The following is a 20,666-nucleotide window of genomic DNA, read 5'->3' as shown; positions in this document are numbered from 1 at the left end:
ATGGATGAGACTTGGGTACATTTCTACGATCCAGAAACAAAGCAACAATCGGTGGAATGGCGACAGTCTGGTTCTCCAAGAAGTTTCGTGTCAAAAAACCTGCTGGAAAAGTTCTTGCTTCAGTTTTTTGGGTTAGCCATAGAGTAATCATTATTGATTTATTGGATAAGGGTAGAACAATAACCGGAGATTACTATTCGACATGACTGACCACTCTACGGGAAAAAATTAAAGAGAAAAGACGCGGAAAGCTATCCAAATGTGTTTTGTTTGTGAAAGACCATGCAAAAAATTCGTGATTTAGGGTTTGAATTACTAGAACACACCAGATTTGACTCCATCTCTTTCCTCAAATGAAAAAAAGTTTGAAAGGTCGTAAATTTTCTTCCAACGAGGAGATGATAAAAGCTGTGGAGGTCTGGTTTGCAGAGCAAGAAGAAACATTTTTATCCTCGTTATTGAATTGCAAAAAAAATTATGATTTGACATGAGCATACTGATTCAAATTAAAGGGTTCCTTTAAATATGAACTAAAGTAATTCCGACTATCTAACTATCAAACCTCCATCGCCTGTTTTTTATGGTAATTGAATTGGGTGGGAAGTTCCAAGTACTTCGATATCAAGGGGAAAGAAAAAAAAATTAAATAAAATTTTCGAACAATTTATTATATCTTCGAATTTATATACATAAACAGGGCTTCCACCCCTGAGGCAATTAAATATATTATATATTTACATCACAGCTTCTATCCAACGATCTTGAAGGTATGAACTTAGGTCCACACCACAAGTTTTTCCATGGGACATCCTTGGGTTACATCCTACTATCTCTCAAGGTTGGTCTTCTTGTATTGGAAACCATCGAAGTTATAGTTGGTAGACCTCTTTCGTCTGCAGTGGTGAAGACCACGTTGTCTACCCCGCTCAAGTGTTTGTTTGGCATGGTGGCAGGAACATCTGCTGGCTTTGGACCTTCCATCAAGCATAAAGTGAAGAGGAAGAGTATAGAACCTGTAATGAACCAGACAGAAACAGTTAGGGCAGTAATAGCAGAATGTGACAAGCTCCTCTATATAAACATATATATGACCGTCCCTCATCAGTACAGTGCAGTGTAACACCAAAGAGGAACAAGAGATTTCACTCCTCGAATTTAGTTCCCGAGTCTATGTCGATGGTGGGGCGACCTTGCAATGCTTTGCCCCGGACCAATTTCCCACTTGCCTTTTAGTTTCGAGGGAGCCAATCAGATCGCAGGAATTTCGAATGGCCAATCAGATTGAAGATTCAGTCGAACAGAATCAGCTGGTCTCGTGTTTTGATTGTCAAATTGAAAGCAAATAATTCTTGGTTAAAAGTGTTTTCGTAATCCAATATTTTCATTAGAATGAAGAATAATTTATGAATTTATGAATAATATCGATAAATAGGCCACTCCAACCCGCTGTCAGATAGATATCAAAATAGAATTGTGGAGGATTAACAGGTGTTGTGTACGTAAATAAAACAAATAAATCATATAATTAGGAATATTATTGTAATTTTAGTTAATATACGTACATTGAATTAGCATTAAATTCTTCGAGTGAGGAATTTCACTTGTAATGTCGTCCACAATTTTTGTGAGGTTAGAAGGTTGGAATGGCTTCGATTCGTAAGAGTTTCAATCATTTTCTTCATAATTCAACAGACAATCATATTGACAATATCAATGTTTCTAGAGGATAGTTCGTGATAATTTAAAATTCAGAAAATCTGTTCCGTCTGCTAGGTTATGTCTGAATATTTCGAATTTGACATAAGGGACTCCGCCCATTTCTGCTCAAGGTCAAAGTAACACGCAGCGTCATAATAGTAGAGTGAAATCTCTTGTTCCTCTTTGGTAACACATTGTAACCGGAGCATGGTGTCTTTAAGCGAGAATGGGGGTCTCGTCATGAGGGATATTTTACAATCCTCATCACCTTGCGCCACCTATCCAATCAAGACTGAACCAAGCCTCACTTACTCTGTAGAATCCTACACCCATCCACGACTCTCAAACAATACCACATAGAGTCATTCGGGGAAACTGTGCGCACTTTTGCCTTTCAAGCCATACCCTGTTTCAAATGTTGAAGCTAGGAAAATTAAAACATATTCATAAGATAGAGAATTTTCTAATCTATAAGAAAACATCAAAAAGCAAACAAACAAAAACGTTTTCTTTACGCAAAAAAACAATTTAATAGAGAAAGTCGGAGTGCGTTCACATGCCCCGTATTGCGGGTAAGTGTGCGCACCCTCACGGGGTAAGTTGAACGCATTGCTTAGTGAACCACACAATCAAAACAAATTACAAAATAGTGTCGTCAAAATGTTACAATATTAGAGAAATGCTATTTATTGTCAATACAGAAGCGCCTTTTTACAAGCAGTGCATTATTGTTCGTGCCACAATTCTTGGTGAACACAACACTTGATACATTCCACTGTTGGTGGCTCTTCATATTTTTTTGAACAAATAGGACAATATTGATCGAGTCTTAACCAAGAAAATCAACAACGTCATAATTTATTCCTCACTGAACTAATGACCATATAATGAATCTATGCGCACACTTACCCGCGCACACTTTCCCCAGTAAGCCAAAATTTGAATTGACGTTCTTATAGAGTTGAGTAGTTGAGCAGCTAAGAGAACCTTAAATTTTTTATTATATATTTAGATTAATATGCCTATGATCGAATAAAATATTGTTTAACACTGAGGGACTCGGAACTTGGACCTGGCAGAATGTGCAGAGATGCTAAAAATGAACAAGAAAACTAGTGAATTTGATTGATTCCAAATAAAAAGTTGAAGAAACGTGGCACGGCGCACTCCTATGAAAAACTAATATGGCGATTTTGCGCCCTTGCTTCATCCAAATGAACCCCTCTTTCATACATTGCATAGTCGAGATATACGCAGTGCGCACAATTACCCACTGCGCTCAGTTACCCCGAATGACTCTAACCTGCAGTTAATGAAACTATTCGCCGAGAGAATGCAGATGCAGTGTACTTTCGTTCACTGCAGATTATTGGTATTTTTTGGAAGTCATGGATGGGTGTAGGTTTCTAGAGAGTAAGTGAGGCTTGGTTCAGTCTTGGTGGGACAGGTGACGTGTCGTGAACATGATTTTAAAATATCCCCATTCTCGCTTAAAGACTGCATCCTCCGGTTGAGATGTGTTGCACTGCACTGTACTGATGAGGGACGATAATCCCGACAACCGGTCTACGGTCTGTGTATATATGTTTTAGCCTCTCTGGGAATTCCTGCGTTGATTCATGACTAGCACACAGCAATGGAACGACAATTCTGAATTGTCGTCTCCAGTTTAGATATTTCTATACAATACAGGTCTCTATACTTACTTATTCCATAAAACCCGGCGTAGAAGATGTACAAGGACTCCCTATAACCAATGGCCTTGGAAACTGGTTCCACCAAAATCGGCAGATTACCACCGATGTTGTTCATGAAAAACAGGAATACCCCAACAGTTGTCGACCTCACTTTCAGAGGCACGATCTCGACAAGGATGGCGAATAGGATGCCGAACCACATCTCGGCGAAAATGTAGGAAACTCCCAGAGATACCATGGCCCATGTTGGGGTGAAATACACGCTGCCAAAAGCCGTCGGCGTTGCTATTATCTGGGATACAGCCAAGACCATCACCCTGGAACGGATACCCATCTTGGCTACGAATTTGTCGGATATGATGCCACCAGCAACAACACCTGAAAAAAGAAAGAATTGATAATGAGTCCACACTCCTGTAGTGACTTTAGTAACCTATTAAGGCCCGTTTGCACCAATCCCCCTTAAAATGAGTACTTAACTAAGCGTAGTTTAAAGTTAATGGACGCTTAATTTTATTGTCAGTTGCACGACTGCGGCTTAACAGAATCTTAAGTAAGGGGCCCTTAAGTTTTCATATCTAGTGATATTTCAGTTTTTTATTTTGGTGCAACTTCATTCTAGTCCAATAAAGCCTTTTCATTGGTTGGCCGGTTGCAGATGATCGTTGTCATTTCATTAACCTAACTTTATTGTCCTGTCAGTCAGTGTCAAGTAAACTATTATATTATTATCAAAGAGTGACAACTTTTTGTTGCTGGATTAGCATTATTATTGATAATGAAATGGATTGTCAAATAAAAGGTAGTTGACGTTATTAGAAAAACCACAGCAGTTCTGCAGCCAGTTTATGAGTTCAACAAATTATTTTAGGTTAGAATCCCGCCCTTAAATACCTAAGTGGTCATTACAGGGTTGCGTTCACAAACTTACTCTGAGCAAGCTCTGAGTAAGCTCTGATTACCCGAAGCGTTCACAAACGTACTTTTAGTTCCTCAGTGTATGCTCTCTGAGCATGACCATACTCATACTCTACTCTCGGAGTAAGTTTATGAACACACCCCAGGAGCGCTTAAATTTAAGACTAGCTTTAGCCATTTAGATGTCACTTAACAGTTGGTGCAACGTAATTTAAGTTGAGGGTTCATTTTAAGGGACACTTAACACTAAGTGCGTTTGGTGCAAATGGGTCTTAGTGATAAAACTCACCGACACTACCAATTCCAACTGTCACAGCGAATAACCACCAACCAAGGTCATAATCTGGGAAATATTGTCGATAATACAAGTCGCAATTGTAGGCGAAGCACATGCCACCACAGTGTCTGATAGAAGCAGCCACACAAAGCATGATTATCCTCGGATCTTTGATAACCCTCCAAATTGTAACCTGGAAGAAAAGAAAATTCACTATATCCCATCTGGATTCCAAGTCTAATGCCCGTTTTCACCAACGATCCTTAAATTTTAAGGAATACCTAAGCCCATTTAAGAGACTCTTAGCTCTAATTTCGTTTTCACCAACGTTTAGGGAACTCTTAAGTGCTAGGGGACACCCTAAATTATAAATGCCCGAAAGTCGATCCCCTATCGAATCCCTAATAAAGTGACAGCGGATTTTGACATGTCTACGATACGCAAAAAGAATTTTTTTTGAGAAATGGATAAATTCTAGTCGTGAATTTGTGGAAATGATCGCTCTTCGAAATCCCAATCATCAAATTTTGAGGGGTTGGTTTGAGATTTGTGTATTTATTTGGAGACACGGTTGTTTGAGAAGTGATTGAACTAAAAACCGCTTCACAGTGATAACTTCTAAACACCAATTTCTAGCAAATGAACAATAATATTTGAGAGCTTTTAAGAGTAGAAATCGCACAGGACATTGGAATATTTCAGGAGAATACAAAAGGAAATCTGTTTGCAAGACATAAAAATGCGTGCGATTCTGTAAACCATTACGTCTGTACCCTCGTAGCCAAACTTCGTAGCTACGATCTCCTATCCATTCCCTAGATAAGTATTCCTTAACAAAGTGTACCTTTGTACGGTGAAAACGAATTTATATTAAGGGTAGAGTTAGGTACTCCCTAAAACTAGGGTATACTTAGATAGGGGCTTGTTTAGGGATCGTTGGTAAAAACGGGCATAAGGACACCAACCTTCTTTTCGCTCTGATTGTTGGCAGTTTCACCGATAGCTTGTCTTGGTGGCTCTTTCAGGGTCAACCATGTGATGAAACCAACTATTAGGGCAATGACACCAGCCCCGTAATAGGTTACCCTCCATCCTGCATTGAAAAAGTTGAGCTGAGGGATATACCTGCCAACCGGGAAGGCTAGACCATAGCCTCCGTATATTCCCCAGTTGAAAATGGACATAACCAGAGCACGTTTTTCCTCAGGGAAGATGTCAGTCAGAAGACCTGTTGCTAGAGGGTTGCATCCAGATTCCCTGATAAGATTTCAATTTATCACAAAATGGCCTTATACCAGAGTCTTGAAAGAAAGGTAACTCTAGTAACACCGAAGGAAAGAAGAAAAACAGAGGTGTTCGATGTTGAAACAAAGAATAACCTTATTATTTGAGAGAGTAACACTGTACCATAGAGTAGTTACTCTATGTTTTTTTTAACTCACCCTGCAGCTAGAATCATCCTCAGCACGACCAGCTGCCAATATTCTGTCACCGTTCCAGTCAGAATCATCGCTATGGAAAACACGATCGTGCATATCGTCAGCATCCTGACCCTCTTGAACTTATCGGCGGCAAAACCTATAGCAACGCCCATGATGGTGAAGACTGCTATGAAGGCCGGACCAGCCAGGATTTGATAGTCCAAACCGAGCCCATTGTACGACCAATCGCAGTACTTGGTTCCGTTCAGCTCGAGAGAAAGACATACCTCGGAACTGTTGGCGGATGAGCATTGTACCGGTAGCTGGTTGAGATGAAATTCTGTGGAATTTAGCTGGCAGGCGATGTCGCCGTAGTGCAGATCCGTGGCTACAGCCCTGGAGGTAGCTCCGATGAGGTAATGGCCTAACTCTCCAAGCACGTAGCCGATGGACACCACAGCCAGCACATAGAACGGATAGGCCATGGGGAACCTTTCGAAAATCGTTTGCTTCATTGCGGATTCGAAGTCCTGAAAAAGAAAAAGAAAACTGTCAGCTGTCAGGCCTTTGGCCGAGCTATCCGTATTCCGTAGAGTGCATGTATAGTGCCCCAAAATAGCTAAAGCGCCTCATCTTGCCGGTAGTAGAGCGCCTATATCGAATCACAAAGAACCAAATTACGCCGAGTTGGTACTTTCCCCACTTATAACGACCCAGAAATAACTCAGAAATTCAAAAGAAAAAAGTGAAATTTTGACGTTTCTCTAAATTCATTTCTTCCCTAACAGACACCGATGATCATAGAAAATTACGTACAGGAAATGGCGGCATATTATATAAGGACAATATATCACCAAATATTAATTAGTGCGTAACCTCAACTTAAAATCTGGACAATTACTTTCTACATTTCTGCCAGACAACCTTTCGAATAGATATTGGAGATAATCTGTATGAACTAAGAATCAAGGTTGATCGATCGAGAAAAAAACGAACGCAACGATGAGAAAGAACGGAAATGGGATTTGTTACAATTAATTTCTTTCAAATAACCATCCTTGAGGCTCAGATTTCTGTGTATACCTCAATATTCGACCTAAATATTGCGCAATATTGCATATTTATGATCATAATTTTCTCCATATCCTCCTCCTTGGCGTCAAATTCATAGAATGGTGATCGATTATTGAATATTGGATTCTCACGCTGTGTCAAATTTCGTAATACTGTTTTTTGGGTCAATCTTTTTCACATGCACAATTTCGCCTGTAATTATATAGATTCCGAATATCCTCCGTTTTTAATGGACATAGAACAATCCGGTCGATTTATTGCTAATCACATCCCTGTTTCGTGTCACTAATTTCTGTGATTAAAATGGAGGAAGAAAATTAATATGAATAGTTTTCTTTCATTCTATCCATTCAATTTATTTTAATCGTTTTTCAATAGGAATGTAATTTTGTCGCTGGAAATAATTAGCAATGGTAGGTAAGTTGTTGGGAATATAAAATATCCATAGCATCTTTTAGTTATTCCCCTCCATACTGTTTTTCTGGTAAATTAAAGGATTACGCCATCTTACTCATTTCTACACAATGTAGGTATTTAGTTTTCACGTAGAACGGCTTTGAAGCTGAATGTTAGGATAAATCATTTTATAGATGTCCTATACCTATAGACCATCATAGACTCATTTCTCTATTATTTTAGGTCAGTAGATTTTGACAGGACCGCCATTTTGCCTGAGGGGCACACAAGCTAAAATTTGACCAAAGAGTATTAACTCTTTCTGTGTATTTTACTTTGCAAAGTGTTTGGTTTAGTTTGTGGTTTCTAGTGGTTTTTATGAATTCATATAAATTTTGCACCTACAATTTCACCAAAATGTGCCGTGCATCTCAACGAGTAGAATTGAAGTGTAAATTAGTCATTAATACTATTTCTGCTCGAACCAGATTCTATGTTCCCTTGTCTGTTCACGCGACAAAAATTGCCCTACTTTCGGCTTGACCGATCTTGAAAAATGCGTAGAATGGTCGCATTGTTGATTTAGCGGAAAAAATCCTTCCAGCATATCCGTTTAAGGTCGTTCGCTACATAACAGGTTGCTTTCTTGGTCTGAAATATCCCACCTTCTAGTTAAACTGCACCCACCTACGCATTAGACAGATAGCTTTTAAAGGTTTCATTGCCATAAATAATTCATTCGATTTCGATAAGCTTCCGCCATTTCATATTTGATGCCAGAACAGGAAGCACTAAGGGTTGGTTTCAAAGACATATTGAAAGTAATAAGTCTATGGTTGGTTTATGCTGGCCGGAACTTATACCATTGATGGTTTAATCCTCAATGCTAATACCTAAGATTGAAAGACTGACAGATTCCTAAACTTTATGTGCAACAACATCAAATATAACTTTGCTAACCAAAGTGAAAAATAAAAATCATGGGTATACCATATTATTCATAAGTATTATCCATGGTCTTATATGTAGGTATACTGAGTCTATGGTCTGAGGCATATTGTGGTCTATAAAAATTTATGATTCTCTTCATAGAATCACCTTGTGTTGTAGAAGTTTCAATACGAAACGATTATATTCTCGATCAACTTTCAGTCATAGTTGAAAAATTCATTATTCGATTACCTCATCAGTCGGTATAATTTCCACATTTTCATGCATTATTCAGATCGGAAAAATCAACATGGCTTATTTCTGAATTATTTTAATCCCACTCAAACCCTGATAAGCACATTGGTGTTCGATTTATGGTCCTTCGTGAGCTATGGCTCTCGATCGGCTTATAATTATTGTTATTTAAGAACCTACCAAGCCGCGATTTTTCTTCGAAGAGGTTAATAAAGCACGTAGTCTGTAAAGTTTTTCAAAAACTCAACGTTAGAGAGAGATTTTTTGACACCACTTTCTGTATGTCGATCACAGAACACAAATAATGTCGATGCTATGCTTGCATCTGTGGTCTTCCTACATCCCTACATCCCTAATATCAAATTGTCAGGTTCTGTGGTCAAATGATAAAATCAATTCTGCTTTTTGTACCGATCTCAATTTCGTGTTACCTTGAAGGCCAATTTCCTCCTCAAAATCGTGGAAGGACACGCTTTAATTACGGTAGCGAATCAATCAACGAATGTCATTGTCATCGCTCGATTGGAACTGAGCAAAAAATCGTTGGACGAAATCGAACTCAATGTCGACAAATCCTAAGCCTTCCACTTAATAATCGATAATTTACCTGAAATAGGTAAATTCTTGTATAATCATGACGGAACGGTGGGATACAATGAATAATAATGCGTCAGTGTCGTAATTTTAACTTTGGATTAGTCGTGAGGCTAATTTTGATTCGTACAAGGATAGATTTAAGATATTTAGCTATGGAATATCATGATATATGTAGGGGTGACAATAATACATCGAAATTATCGATTTATCTCTTCTATCATTGATGATAGTTTCTCCTCTTCTATGCCAGACTAATTGTATATCTATGATTATGGAGGGTATACCCTCCATATCTATGATATACAGAACATTTTAACCATATAGACATAGCGAATGGACCGAGCATTCCCTAATTAGCAGAAAAATGTGAAAGAGACAACCGATCTTGCGGCTGATAATTGTCTTTTTCCATAATTTTGATTGGTCCATATTCGAGTGTTTGTCATTGCTTGCACTTTCATGCGGGTACTGCTTAGTCCATTTTCTATGTCTATGATTTTAACACTGATAAAGTTTCTATTTCTATGATATGAATTCATAGAGCGATATCAATCTTCCATAATTACACAAAATGCAGATTTTTATTGTTGAAATATTCTGTGGCTGATTTTTTCATAGATCATTGTCAAAATCAGGCAATTTAGTTCAACCTTTTATCAATTTGAAGTTATTTATGAATATTAAAAAAAACTGGAGCTAATGATTCTGGGCTATTCCTTCATGAAAACATTCAGATGGCACGATTGTGAAATTTCGGAAGGTTAATTAATAAATTATTCGCTGCCAGAACATCTTGACTGTATCATTCCATTGATCGAGATAGCACAAAACCTTGCATCAATTAGGTAATTCGATGCAGAGGCTCATGTTTAATTTATGCAGACCAAACAAGATGGAATCTTCATAGAATTATAATTCATCGAAATTTCATTCAATTTTTTCACTAACGTTGCGCATTTTGTCCTAATTTGTGTTAATAAATTCTCAGATGTGAAAATCCTTGTCATCTTTGTGGGGTCGTTCCTTGATCTCAAGGAGATTCGCCTGATCCACTACTCTAATTTCAACCTTGAAGCCGATTTTTCATCGATCGGAAGATCGTGACTACAAATGAATTGTGTGGGTCCATTTTTTTCGGACTGTTTTAAATACTCGAGCGTAAATTCCACAAATCTGATCTCATTATCTGCCCGCAGCAAGTTGCCAGTTCCGTTTCCTTGAAACATAAAGTCCACTCTAAGAAAATCGTGGACAAACCACACACACCATTTGAATTTCAATCGCCTCCAACAGGACAAGCTGAATTTATTCTGAAGTGATGACAAGTGAAGTGGATTTTGCCATAAATTTATCCATAATACATTGGTATTATACCATACTAATTAAGTTAGCGGTGGCTGGTTGAATATATTCTGTTATCTGTCGTTGAATACTCAAAAAAAGTCATAGACATAGAGACTCTATGTCTATTAGTCTATGAGTCTCTATGTCAAAACTGGTCATTTGACGAAATCATCGAAGGCTGTCAAATTAACGGAAGAAAGATATGTTGGAAATTCTGAGAATTCGAGCTTTCAATCGGTAGCGGAATGATATTTCTAGCTCCACTAACCGCTGTACAATGAATACGAGGAGTAGCCGAAAATCGGGAAAAGTATGATCATATTACCTGTATGGAATTTTCGCCGTTACCAAGCAGATATTTAATCTAAGCATATGTCCCAAGTCGACGAATGTCTTCGCCGACCAATGTTTTTTTTTTCTGACTAACGATAAACAGAATTATTTAAAAAAAATTCACGAAAAGGTGCAGTTTTCGAAATTCCACTTGTCATCGGAAGAAATCATAGAATTTAAGGCGTGCGTCCAACTTCACGTTATACGACTCCTATGATGTTTTCGGAAGGACCTGAAGATAGCTCCACAACGACATAGACATGGGCGTAACATTCGACTGGGCATTCACGATTGAAAATGAATATTGACGTGTCGTTTTCTCATCTTTCAAGGTTTTTTCTCGTTTCTTATGCATTTTATGGCAATTTTTTTGAAGGAAGACAACATAAAATTGCATGGTGGTCATATATGATTTTAGGGTATCTTTTAGAACGTATTTGATTATTTGCATCTGCCAAATAAATACAGGGTGAGGAGAAATGAAGTGAAACCTTGTTTTCTCATAAAGAAACCTATAATAACGTTGGATTTCATGTTAAAGGGACGAAAATGATATAGGTATGTCATTAACTAATCACAGCAAGTAGTTCGATTCATATGTTCATTTTCTCGTTTATTCACATAAGAATTCTGACAGACCAGGATTAAAATCCACCCACTAGATTAATTTCCACTTAATTTGAATATTTCGTACTTTCAATGCAATACCCATATATTTCTATTGTTACAAGGTCAGTTTGGAAATTAATTATCTCATCTAATTGCTCGTGGTCCCAATACCGTCATAACGTGATAGACACTGTGCATGTAACAAAGTTTTTTCAAACTCTTCGTATAGTCATCATCATATAATGGATATATATGCTATCATTTGAATAAAGAAGATGCGTCAAATTCTCACAGTTCCTGTTTGTCTTCATTAAAGGATAATACTGTATGAAATATCGATTCTGTGCGTACTTATCGGACTGGTTTTTCTGATGAAAAATGAGCGAGTGTTTCACCACTTGTGGACCACTCTACAAAGTTCAAAAATAATTTAAACTTATGCGCTAAGTGGAGTCGATTCAGCCAAAGTTTTAATCACCTTGTATCTTTTAAAGCGAGCCGGTTTGGGAAAAATGGTAAAGGAAAAAAGTGTGTCTTTTGACCCCAAGAGTCAAAGACTCACCCTGTATAGTATTTTTCCTTTATTGGCAGATCTATTGAAGCATTTGATCAAATTCATGGATAGCCTTGTTGTCATTTAAAACGTAAAATTTATACATACCAACGCATTAAAAAATTTTGGACAGCTTACCTTATTTCAGCGAAAATTTCAAAATTTTTCCGCGCCGAGCGCAAACCCCAATTTCCCTTTATTTAACGAAAAAAAACACTTTAACACTGGATCACAGTCGCTCCATACCCCAAAAAAATCAAGGGTGGTACGATTGGCCAATGCAAGGGGGTCTCGCGCTGGCAGCCACTGTCTGAATGTTATTTCTGAAAAGTTCCCGCGTTTCATTTCAAGAAGAATGGAAAGGATTTTCCCCACCATGCTCTTTCTGTGCACCTTTCATTTCGCAATTTCAAGTTCAGACGCTGGATTTGTGGTTACGCATTTTTTTGACCATAAGATGGGTATCAAGAAGAAGAGTGGGTGATGCATAAAAAATATTTTCATCGCTTGGAGTTATTTCAGTGTTCGGTACTCGGTATCTTCTGTGCTCCATGCACAGAACACAATAATAGGGGTGTCATGAGGCATAACATAGAATATGGCACCGTGACCGTCTTTAGCATAGAACATAAATATCTACTATCTATTTTCTCAGGTCTTTAGTACAATATGCAAAATGAATTAATACAAAATTGTATGGGTCTTAAGTCCCTTCTTGTACCCAGCTTCCTAAAGATGGCAATTTTCCTAGAAACCAGGAAACTGCCAGAAATCAAATTGAGGGTGTAAGAAGGCCCTATATTTGCAAGGGGTAGAAAAACTACCACCAAAATTTGTTTCACAAAAAACACTTTTCTTATTCATATAACACCATAAAAAATTTCTTGCTAAAATTAACGAGAAGAAAAAAAGCATCAACAGATACGTAGCTAGAGTCGTATTATCTTCTAACTTATTAACTTAGTAGGCGAATATCATGTAGAAATTGTAGGGTAAAACCACCAAAACTTTTTTCGTCTTCTCGCTCTCATAGTCCCATAGAATGTCTGCCTCATTTAATAAATAAATTACAAATTGTTGTATCTAAGCAGGGTCTTCTTGAAAAAATTCATATGAGAGACCCAGGCTATTTTTGACAATGAATAAACCCTGAAATTTTTCGCAACTATTCATCCACCCTGTATATCATAAAGCTCCTTCGTTGATCAGGATAGTGTACGGTTAATATGGAGAATGAACACCACTCACAATCTTAATTGAAAAACAACATTAGTGACAATTATTATTCGAAAAAAATGTAATACACTCACCATAAAGTAAATTGAAATACATAAATATTCATTTAGCGATAAAACGAGCAAACAGCCTTTGTGAAATTGTGAGTATTCTGATAAAATGTGCTTTCCTGAATGAGTAATTTTAAATTGAATATGAGTGTTGAGATAAAGATTTTTTCAAGCAAAACCTTCGATAGGTTTTCAGTAGTGGGTTCAAAATTTCAATGCCGTTACAAACAATTCGGAAGATAATCAGAACTAAAGACATTTATTTAAAGCTAATTCCTATTGAATATAGGAATATTAATCTGACCACGATAATATCTTATTAATTCATAGATATAATAAGTGAAGGTGTGGCAGAGTCGTAGAGATATGAGATGTCTTCTAGCATGCATTAAACTAAACCTTGAACTCCGCATAAAATCATTTGTTTCATATACTTTCAGTCCCATGCAAATTTGCAACATTTACTTGAGTTGTCAACGTAAATCAAAAACAACCTTGAAAGATTTGTCAAAGAATTTGAATTCGCTATTTCAAAATATCCCCATCCGAAGATCTCTCACTATGGAATACTAGATTAAACGGTTGCAAGTTCACAAATTATAAGTATCCATAATTATATCCTTAAAACTGATTCTCAATTTTTTTTTTCGAAAATTTTTCGAGATTCCTAAGAATGTCGATCAGGAAATTATAGGCCTTTCAACAACTGTTAATTCAGATTGAATTCCTGAAATCGTATTCATGTATCTTTGGTCTGATGATTAAAATTCTGTTTAATTAACATCTAACTGACCATGAAGAGAAGTTTGTTCTAATAAACGCAAGAATCTCCTTTTTAAAAAAATTTATAGATATATTCCAAGGTAAGCCCGATTAGAATATGTTACAGAATTAATTCTCATCTTGTTATGTTGAATATTGTCAGTCAATTTCAATATGCAAACTTCAATAATGGTGGCAAGAATATAGGGATACTTCGAAAGAAACGTTGAAACAATACGTCTTTGAAATGTGAACTTAAGAGGACAATTTTCAATCATGGATGTAGGTGGAATAAATTTTACAACTCCTTAGAAGAAGATCTAAATCAATGTTTGGCTTCAAATTATTGATCTCCCCAGCTTCCTTGCAACCATTATAAGTGGAAAACAATGAATTGGTTTTTTTTTTAATGCCACAAACGAAATCTATAATATATTTTAAAGATTGAATGAGCATTCATTCTTATTAAGAAAATTAGGACATGCAAGGAGATGATAATGAATTAGATTTATATTCCACAAAAAATCATGGTAGAATATTAGCATATCTTCCTGTTTTCTCAGTTTCGTTTAGGTTTAATCAAGACCGACTGCTTCTCAATTAGAGGATTGAAAGTTGCGGTTAATCGAGGAAATAACACGAAAGAATGAGATTGTTCCCAAAATGAGTATACGAGACCTTGAATCAATTTGACGCGACACGGAGGTGATTAAATTAAAACCTTTGTGACAATTTTATTGATTGTTCACTGAAGGGTAAACATTCCTCGGAAAAAATCGAAATTCTCATGGAAAATGAGCGAGAAACTAGAATCCCAGGTCTCACACCATGGTACCTTCTTTGATGAAGGTACATTTGTAATAAAAATTTCTCTAGAGAAGTGGCTTCACCTGGAGAGTTGAAGATGAATGTGCAAGAATAACTATACGGAATTCAGCTCCTCTTCCCAATGCTCTTTTTGCATATAAAATACATCTAAATGTATTATATGCATAAATATCATAGAAACTAGTAGTAACGAGAGTGAAAACCCTCGATAGAAACTAGTTTGTTTCCTCGAATGCGTGAAATTGATTGTTTGTCTGCAGCCCCTAGAATAGGCGACACACATATCAGCATCATAGAAAACTTAAGAATTGATGTTGCCTATTCTAGTCCTTCTTGTGTTTCGTTAGATATAAGGGATGATAGTAACCAAATAAATATATTTTAAGCAAGAAATAGTACTTTTATGATTATTACTCATTAGTTATAACATCTGACGTTATGTATCCCCTTCCTACACATACCAGAGACAAGTGCTATCTGCACAAACTATGAGTGAACGTTGTTGCAAGGAGCAGGCAACAAATCATACGAGTCAATGAAAAACTAGAAATTCAATGCTGCCTTTTCGGGTTTTTTCGTATGTTGATTGTTTCGGGATCAGGAATAGCATATAGTAGAATTATTTTTTAAAGATTCATCATAATTTTTCATTATATTCAACATTAAACGATAGTTATGCATCTATTATAAGTTGGTTAATGTCGAGTATAGGCAACACACCATACGAACTTCAAGCAAAACCCGGAAATTGTGTTCTGCCTATTCTTATTCTTCCGATGGTTTTTTACGACGATATAAGTAATGAAAGATATTAGAATAGTTTTGAAAGAGAAGAAGTACATTCTTCAATAATAATTTTATTTTGAAAATCGTATGTCCTTCATCTTCATCATACACGTATTTCGATTTTCGAATGTGGTTGCCAAATACAGGCAACACACCATACGAATCTCTACCGAAACTTGAGTATCAAAAGTTGCCTACTCTAGTGCTCCCCAAAATTACATATTGGTATACTCAAAGATATTACACAATATGTGTTTAATATCTTTGGTTCTTTCTATGGAGGGTAATTCTTCTGAAAGTTAAATTGGCCTGAGTATTTAACAGGCCGTTCCAGAGAGGTTCTTTTAGTTTTCAATGGCAACCATGGACAACGGAATTCTGATTAGTTCATCCCTTTCCTATTTGGTTTGTCTTATGGAGGGTAGTCTCCAGAGTCAACCTATGGTAGATAGGAAGGCATAGCCCACAGAACACACCCATCTTGACTTACTTTATGGCATGGCCTATGGCCTTCTAGAACTTGAAAGACTACCTTTTCTTTTTTTATGGGTCTCTACCCTCCTTAGTTTGTCTATGCCGGCAACATCGCGTCCGCCGCGCACAACCAACCAGAACGGGGCACCGGCTAGGGCGCCAGCTGATTCGAAAATAGCGCACAGCGCGCTGTCAACGGATTATTGATCCATCGCAGCGGGCCCTGATGCGGCAGATCGACCACTGACCGACGATTGTTTACAAATCGCATCACAGATCTTTTTCCTGGTTCCGCGTTTCGGGCCGATTGTTTTCAACATGTATGATTGATTTCGGTGATCGACGTGACCTGGCTACGTTCCGTTCAATTGTACGAGATAAGCCGTGTGCGGTTGGATCTCACAGTATTCTCAGTGCGCCGTGGATCGCGGTTGACGGCTAACATGTCAGGTGAGAACGATGGTGTTTTGTTTTTCTCGCGTTCGGACGGGGGGAGCCTCCCCTCGACCTCGACAATCAACGGTTCCGTAGGTTTATACCATAATAACAAAGTTGGCGACCCGTGCTTACGAGGGGTTTCATATATGAAACATTTTTGTTTTGGCGTTTCTTCGTTGCGAAATTCCACCCTGTATATACACATGATCTTTCACCCCCTTTCAGTTTTCTGCTTCCCAATTAGATTTTTTTCTTCCATAATCCATTTTCTATATTCTTTGATTTTGTAATTGCATGAACTCTATGGTCTATCAATTTTTGTTGAAAATTCATTATTTTTTATTCGTCGACTAAAATATACAAAAGAGGCAAGTAAGGGTTAATATATTCAACATCCGCTATCCTGAATCTCGAAAACATCCTGCAATCCAACATTTCAAGCAATTATGTTCATTGCCACAGATTCGATCATTTTTACCATAGATATTAAACTACTCTTCAATCTATGATTTTTCCAATAAAACACTTGAAATATCCAATTATCCATACATCTATTATACTTATATCAATATGTAATGGAAATATCACATATTATGTAGAATTTCTAGATTTTCTCAAAAATTTCACCTATATTTTGTATTATTCATGCAAAAAACAATAGGTTGCCTCCTGGCTTTCCCTAAATTTTCATCGTAAAATTTTGTACCCCTACACATCTTGAATTTTTGGATATCCGGTTCAGTTGGCAACATCGTTTTAGGGCTATACCTTTGAATATAGTATTTTATACTCTATGATTTCTATGGGCTATATACTATGCACCCAAAATAATCACAGCTCACTTATCCACTGCTTTAAATTGGGCCATATGATTGGATAATTGTTGTTGTGGGACTCAAGTATCATCCTATATTCACACAAATCAGTTCCTAGGCTAATTGTGTTACAAGGACATCGAGTTGGAACCAAACTGCACGCTCTTCCAATATTTATTATGCGAATTGTTTCGACACCTCTCAACACATTGATAGAAACTCGGCAAAAGATTGTTTAAAAGAATAATAAATTATAGAATTCAGAGACCATCAGAGATCAGTTGACCATACTATACTCTAGGAGTTATGAAACCATGCAGGCATATTGGATCTTTTCTTTCCTTTTCAATTCGAAAAATAACAGATCATTCTGTGTTTATTTCCGTTTAAAAATAAATGAGATTTTGATGCTTTCGTGATTTCAGAATGGACCATTTCACGTCTCATCTAAAGAAAAGAGATGCATGTCTTTTTCTGTATTCCGAGACCACAAAAATGGAAAACATGGAAAAATCGATACTTTTCTCCATTCAATTTTTTCTCTATGAATGGACCATTCGCAAGCGGAATCGACCGGGATTTCAAGAATATACAAATAGCAATATCTTCGCTTGTGTGATTTCGCTTCAGCTTCCTCTCGATCCAACGACCAACAGCAATTTCTAGTTTATATAACGGAAATAATTATACAACGCTCTGTTGTTAATGTTCAACGTTTCCCACAATTCATAATAACTATGTTGACTTCATCAGGCCATGAAGCCAATTCAACTAGGGATGTGGAAATAAATCATCGATATTCTTAGTTCGACAATTCGATGCGTCAGGAGCGATTATAAATTACTATATTTATTTTGGGGAACTTCGCAACCCTGAAGACAGGTTTTCAAACTGCTGAAATCTCAACGGAAACTTAGATGAATCTTCTCATTTTTATACATTTCCTTTCTATATCTCTTAGGTGACAGGGATTACATCGGATTTGCCACCTTACCAGATCAAGTTCACAGAAAATCGGTTAAAAGGGGGTTCGACTTCACTCTGATGGTTGTCGGCGAGTCTGGACTGGGTAAATCAACGCTGATAAATAGTTTATTCCTGGACGACCTATATAAGAATCGAATCATACCAGACGTTAGCGAAAGAATACACAGAACGACTTGTATAGAAAAGAAAACCATGGAAATAGAGGAGCGTGGAGTGAAATTGAGGTATAAAAATTTGAGATCACAGAACGACTGGAAGTAATGGAAATCTCTATGTATCTTTTTCTTCCTGTTCACAGACTCACCGTAATAGATACCCCAGGATTTGGTGACGCTGTTAATTGCGAAGATAGCTGGAAAGTATGTACTAACTACATAGACGACCAATTTAGACAATATTTCACTGACGAAAGTGGACTCAATAGAAGAAATATCCAGGACAACAGAGTGCATTGCTGCTTGTATTTCGTTCCACCTTGGGGACACAGGTAAATCTCAATCTATTCAAATCTAGCAATGCAATTAAAATAAAATAAAAATTTCAGTGTACGTCAAATGGATTTGGAATTGATGAAAAGATTGCATCGAAAAGTAAACATAGTACTAGTTATAGCGAAAGCCGATACTCTGACGACGTCAGAAGTTAACAAATTGAAACAAAGCATTTTAAACGATGTAAAAGATCACGGGATACAAGTGAGTTATTATTCACGCGATTTTTATAATTCTGGGAATTTTCCAAATATCGATCATGCACACCCCTTTCGAAATTAACGTCTATGGTCTTTCTTCGAAAAAACTATCATAGAGATTTAAGGTATTAATTTTCTGTGTCTCGAAAAATCCATGGAGGACAAAAGTCCATAGAAATGAATAATTTGCAACATGGTCAACTGATTTTTCGTATTTTGTAGATGTACGAATTTCCCGATTGCGACAGCGATGAAGATGAGGATTTCAAGCAGCAAGATAGAGAACTCAAAGCCAGTGTTCCTTTCGCCGTTGTTGGAAGTAACACGATTTTAGAAGTTGGAGGGAAGAAAGTCAGAGGGAGACAGTATCCTTGGGGAGTTGTTGATGGTAAACCTGCGTTTTATCGGTTCTAACCATAGATTCATAATAAAAAATTGTTTATAACTCAATCTATGATATTTCAGTGGAGAATCCAAAACATAGTGATTTCATAAAATTGAGGACCATGTTAATCTCTACCCATATGCAAGATTTGAAAGATGTCACAGAAGACGTTCATTACGAGAATTTCAGAGCTCAATGTATATCACAAATATCTCAACATGCTAGAGAGAGGGGGTAGGTTATTTGATTTCCAACAGTTTGTGATTGAAATATCATTATTTTAATTTTCAGTAAACTAAAAAGGGATTCCGTACCTTACGATTCGGAAATAAGCGAAACGGATAAACTGCTTCTGCAGAAAGATGAAGAGGTATATCTATAATAATGTATAATGTATAAGTTATTGAACCTATAATAATAATTTCCAGATTCGACGAATGCAGGAAATGTTGAATAAGATGCAGGAAAAACTGAAAGTTACTGCTCAAGAAAAAAAACACGAAAGTATTATCGATGTCTAACTAGCCTCTAGAATCAGTATTTTCATTGTCCAATATTGTTCAACCAAAGAATATAGTTCAAATTTTTTTCATATTTATAATCAAATTAATATATTATTTCTAATTTATATGTTGAATAAAAATATCTGAAAACTATTTGGAATTTCTATTGATTTTTTCAATTTCTTCGAATCGATTTCCTTATTTCTAATCTAAATGTCCCAAATCGTGAACCTAAAATTTCAGAAGCGGTTTTCATTTCTTTACCATTCTATTTCTGAAAAATATTGATATAAAACCAAATGTCAATTTTAAGCAATGTCAGGATGGCCGAGCGGTCTAAGGCGCCAGACTCAAGGTTACTTGCCTGTTTCCCAGGTTATAGGGCGTTCTGGTCCTCTCTGAGGGCGTGGGTTCGAATCCCACTTCTGACATAACTTTTTGCCAAATGTATATTTTCATTAAAAAAATTTAGTCAGCGAAATATGCTTTAATTGTTAATTTTTATTTTAAGAAAACGATTAATTTATCAATTCCTTTCCTTCATTTAGAAGAAAGAGGATACCAAAAAAAAGAAGTCTACCATATTAAGAATAGTTATTCTATTTCTAT

General features: G+C 36.7%; 2 protein-coding genes and 1 non-coding gene across 3 annotated transcripts; 2 read left to right on the top strand and 1 right to left on the bottom strand.

The window, feature by feature from the left end:
- Positions 1 to 647: 647 nt before the first annotated feature.
- On the bottom strand, positions 648 to 12,437 carry LOC123317371 (putative metabolite transport protein HI_1104). Its single transcript, XM_044903869.1, has 6 exons — positions 12,241 to 12,437; positions 6,033 to 6,541; positions 5,556 to 5,847; positions 4,603 to 4,783; positions 3,405 to 3,773; positions 648 to 1,013 (listed from the first exon to the last, which is right to left on the bottom strand). The coding sequence occupies exons 2-6, from the start codon at positions 6,524 to 6,526 to the stop codon at positions 817 to 819; spliced, it is 1,533 nt and encodes a 510-aa protein (XP_044759804.1). The 5' UTR covers positions 6,527 to 6,541; positions 12,241 to 12,437; the 3' UTR covers positions 648 to 816.
- A 3,996-nt stretch (positions 12,438 to 16,433) lies between these two features.
- LOC123316763 (septin-2) lies at positions 16,434 to 20,210 on the top strand. Its single transcript, XM_044902979.1, has 8 exons — positions 16,434 to 16,688; positions 18,453 to 18,702; positions 18,777 to 18,965; positions 19,023 to 19,173; positions 19,392 to 19,557; positions 19,635 to 19,788; positions 19,846 to 19,924; positions 19,983 to 20,210. The coding sequence occupies exons 1-8, from the start codon at positions 16,682 to 16,684 to the stop codon at positions 20,073 to 20,075; spliced, it is 1,089 nt and encodes a 362-aa protein (XP_044758914.1). The 5' UTR covers positions 16,434 to 16,681; the 3' UTR covers positions 20,076 to 20,210.
- A 164-nt stretch (positions 20,211 to 20,374) lies between these two features.
- Trnal-caa lies at positions 20,375 to 20,488 on the top strand. Its single transcript has 2 exons — positions 20,375 to 20,412; positions 20,444 to 20,488. It is a non-coding gene; the product is annotated as a tRNA-Leu (tRNA).
- The last annotated feature ends 178 nt before the right edge of the window (positions 20,489 to 20,666 follow it).

This window comes from Coccinella septempunctata, chromosome 7 (assembly GCF_907165205.1).
Source record: "Coccinella septempunctata chromosome 7, icCocSept1.1, whole genome shotgun sequence".
Lineage (NCBI taxonomy): Eukaryota > Metazoa > Arthropoda > Insecta > Coleoptera > Coccinellidae > Coccinella > Coccinella septempunctata.
This window is presented reverse-complemented; position numbering and strand designations above follow the sequence as displayed.

What these genes read in the sequence shown, in the direction of transcription:
- LOC123317371 (XM_044903869.1), bottom strand. Translation starts at nt 6,526, where the DNA reads ATGAAGCAAACGATTTTCGAAAGGTTCCCCATGGCCTATCCGTTCTAT. An exon ending in ACAATCAGAGCGAAAAGAAG is followed by an intron (nt 4,784 to 5,555) that starts GTTGGTGTCCTT and finishes CTTTTCTTCCAG; the next exon opens with GTTACAATTTGGAGGGTTAT. An exon ending in CGCCGGGTTTTATGGAATAA is followed by an intron (nt 1,014 to 3,404) that starts GTAAGTATAGAG and finishes GGTTCATTACAG; the next exon opens with GTTCTATACTCTTCCTCTTC.
- LOC123316763 (XM_044902979.1), top strand. An exon ending in GTTCCACCTTGGGGACACAG is followed by an intron (nt 18,966 to 19,022) that starts GTAAATCTCAAT and finishes TAAAAATTTCAG; the next exon opens with TGTACGTCAAATGGATTTGG. An exon ending in TAAAAGATCACGGGATACAA is followed by an intron (nt 19,174 to 19,391) that starts GTGAGTTATTAT and finishes CGTATTTTGTAG; the next exon opens with ATGTACGAATTTCCCGATTG.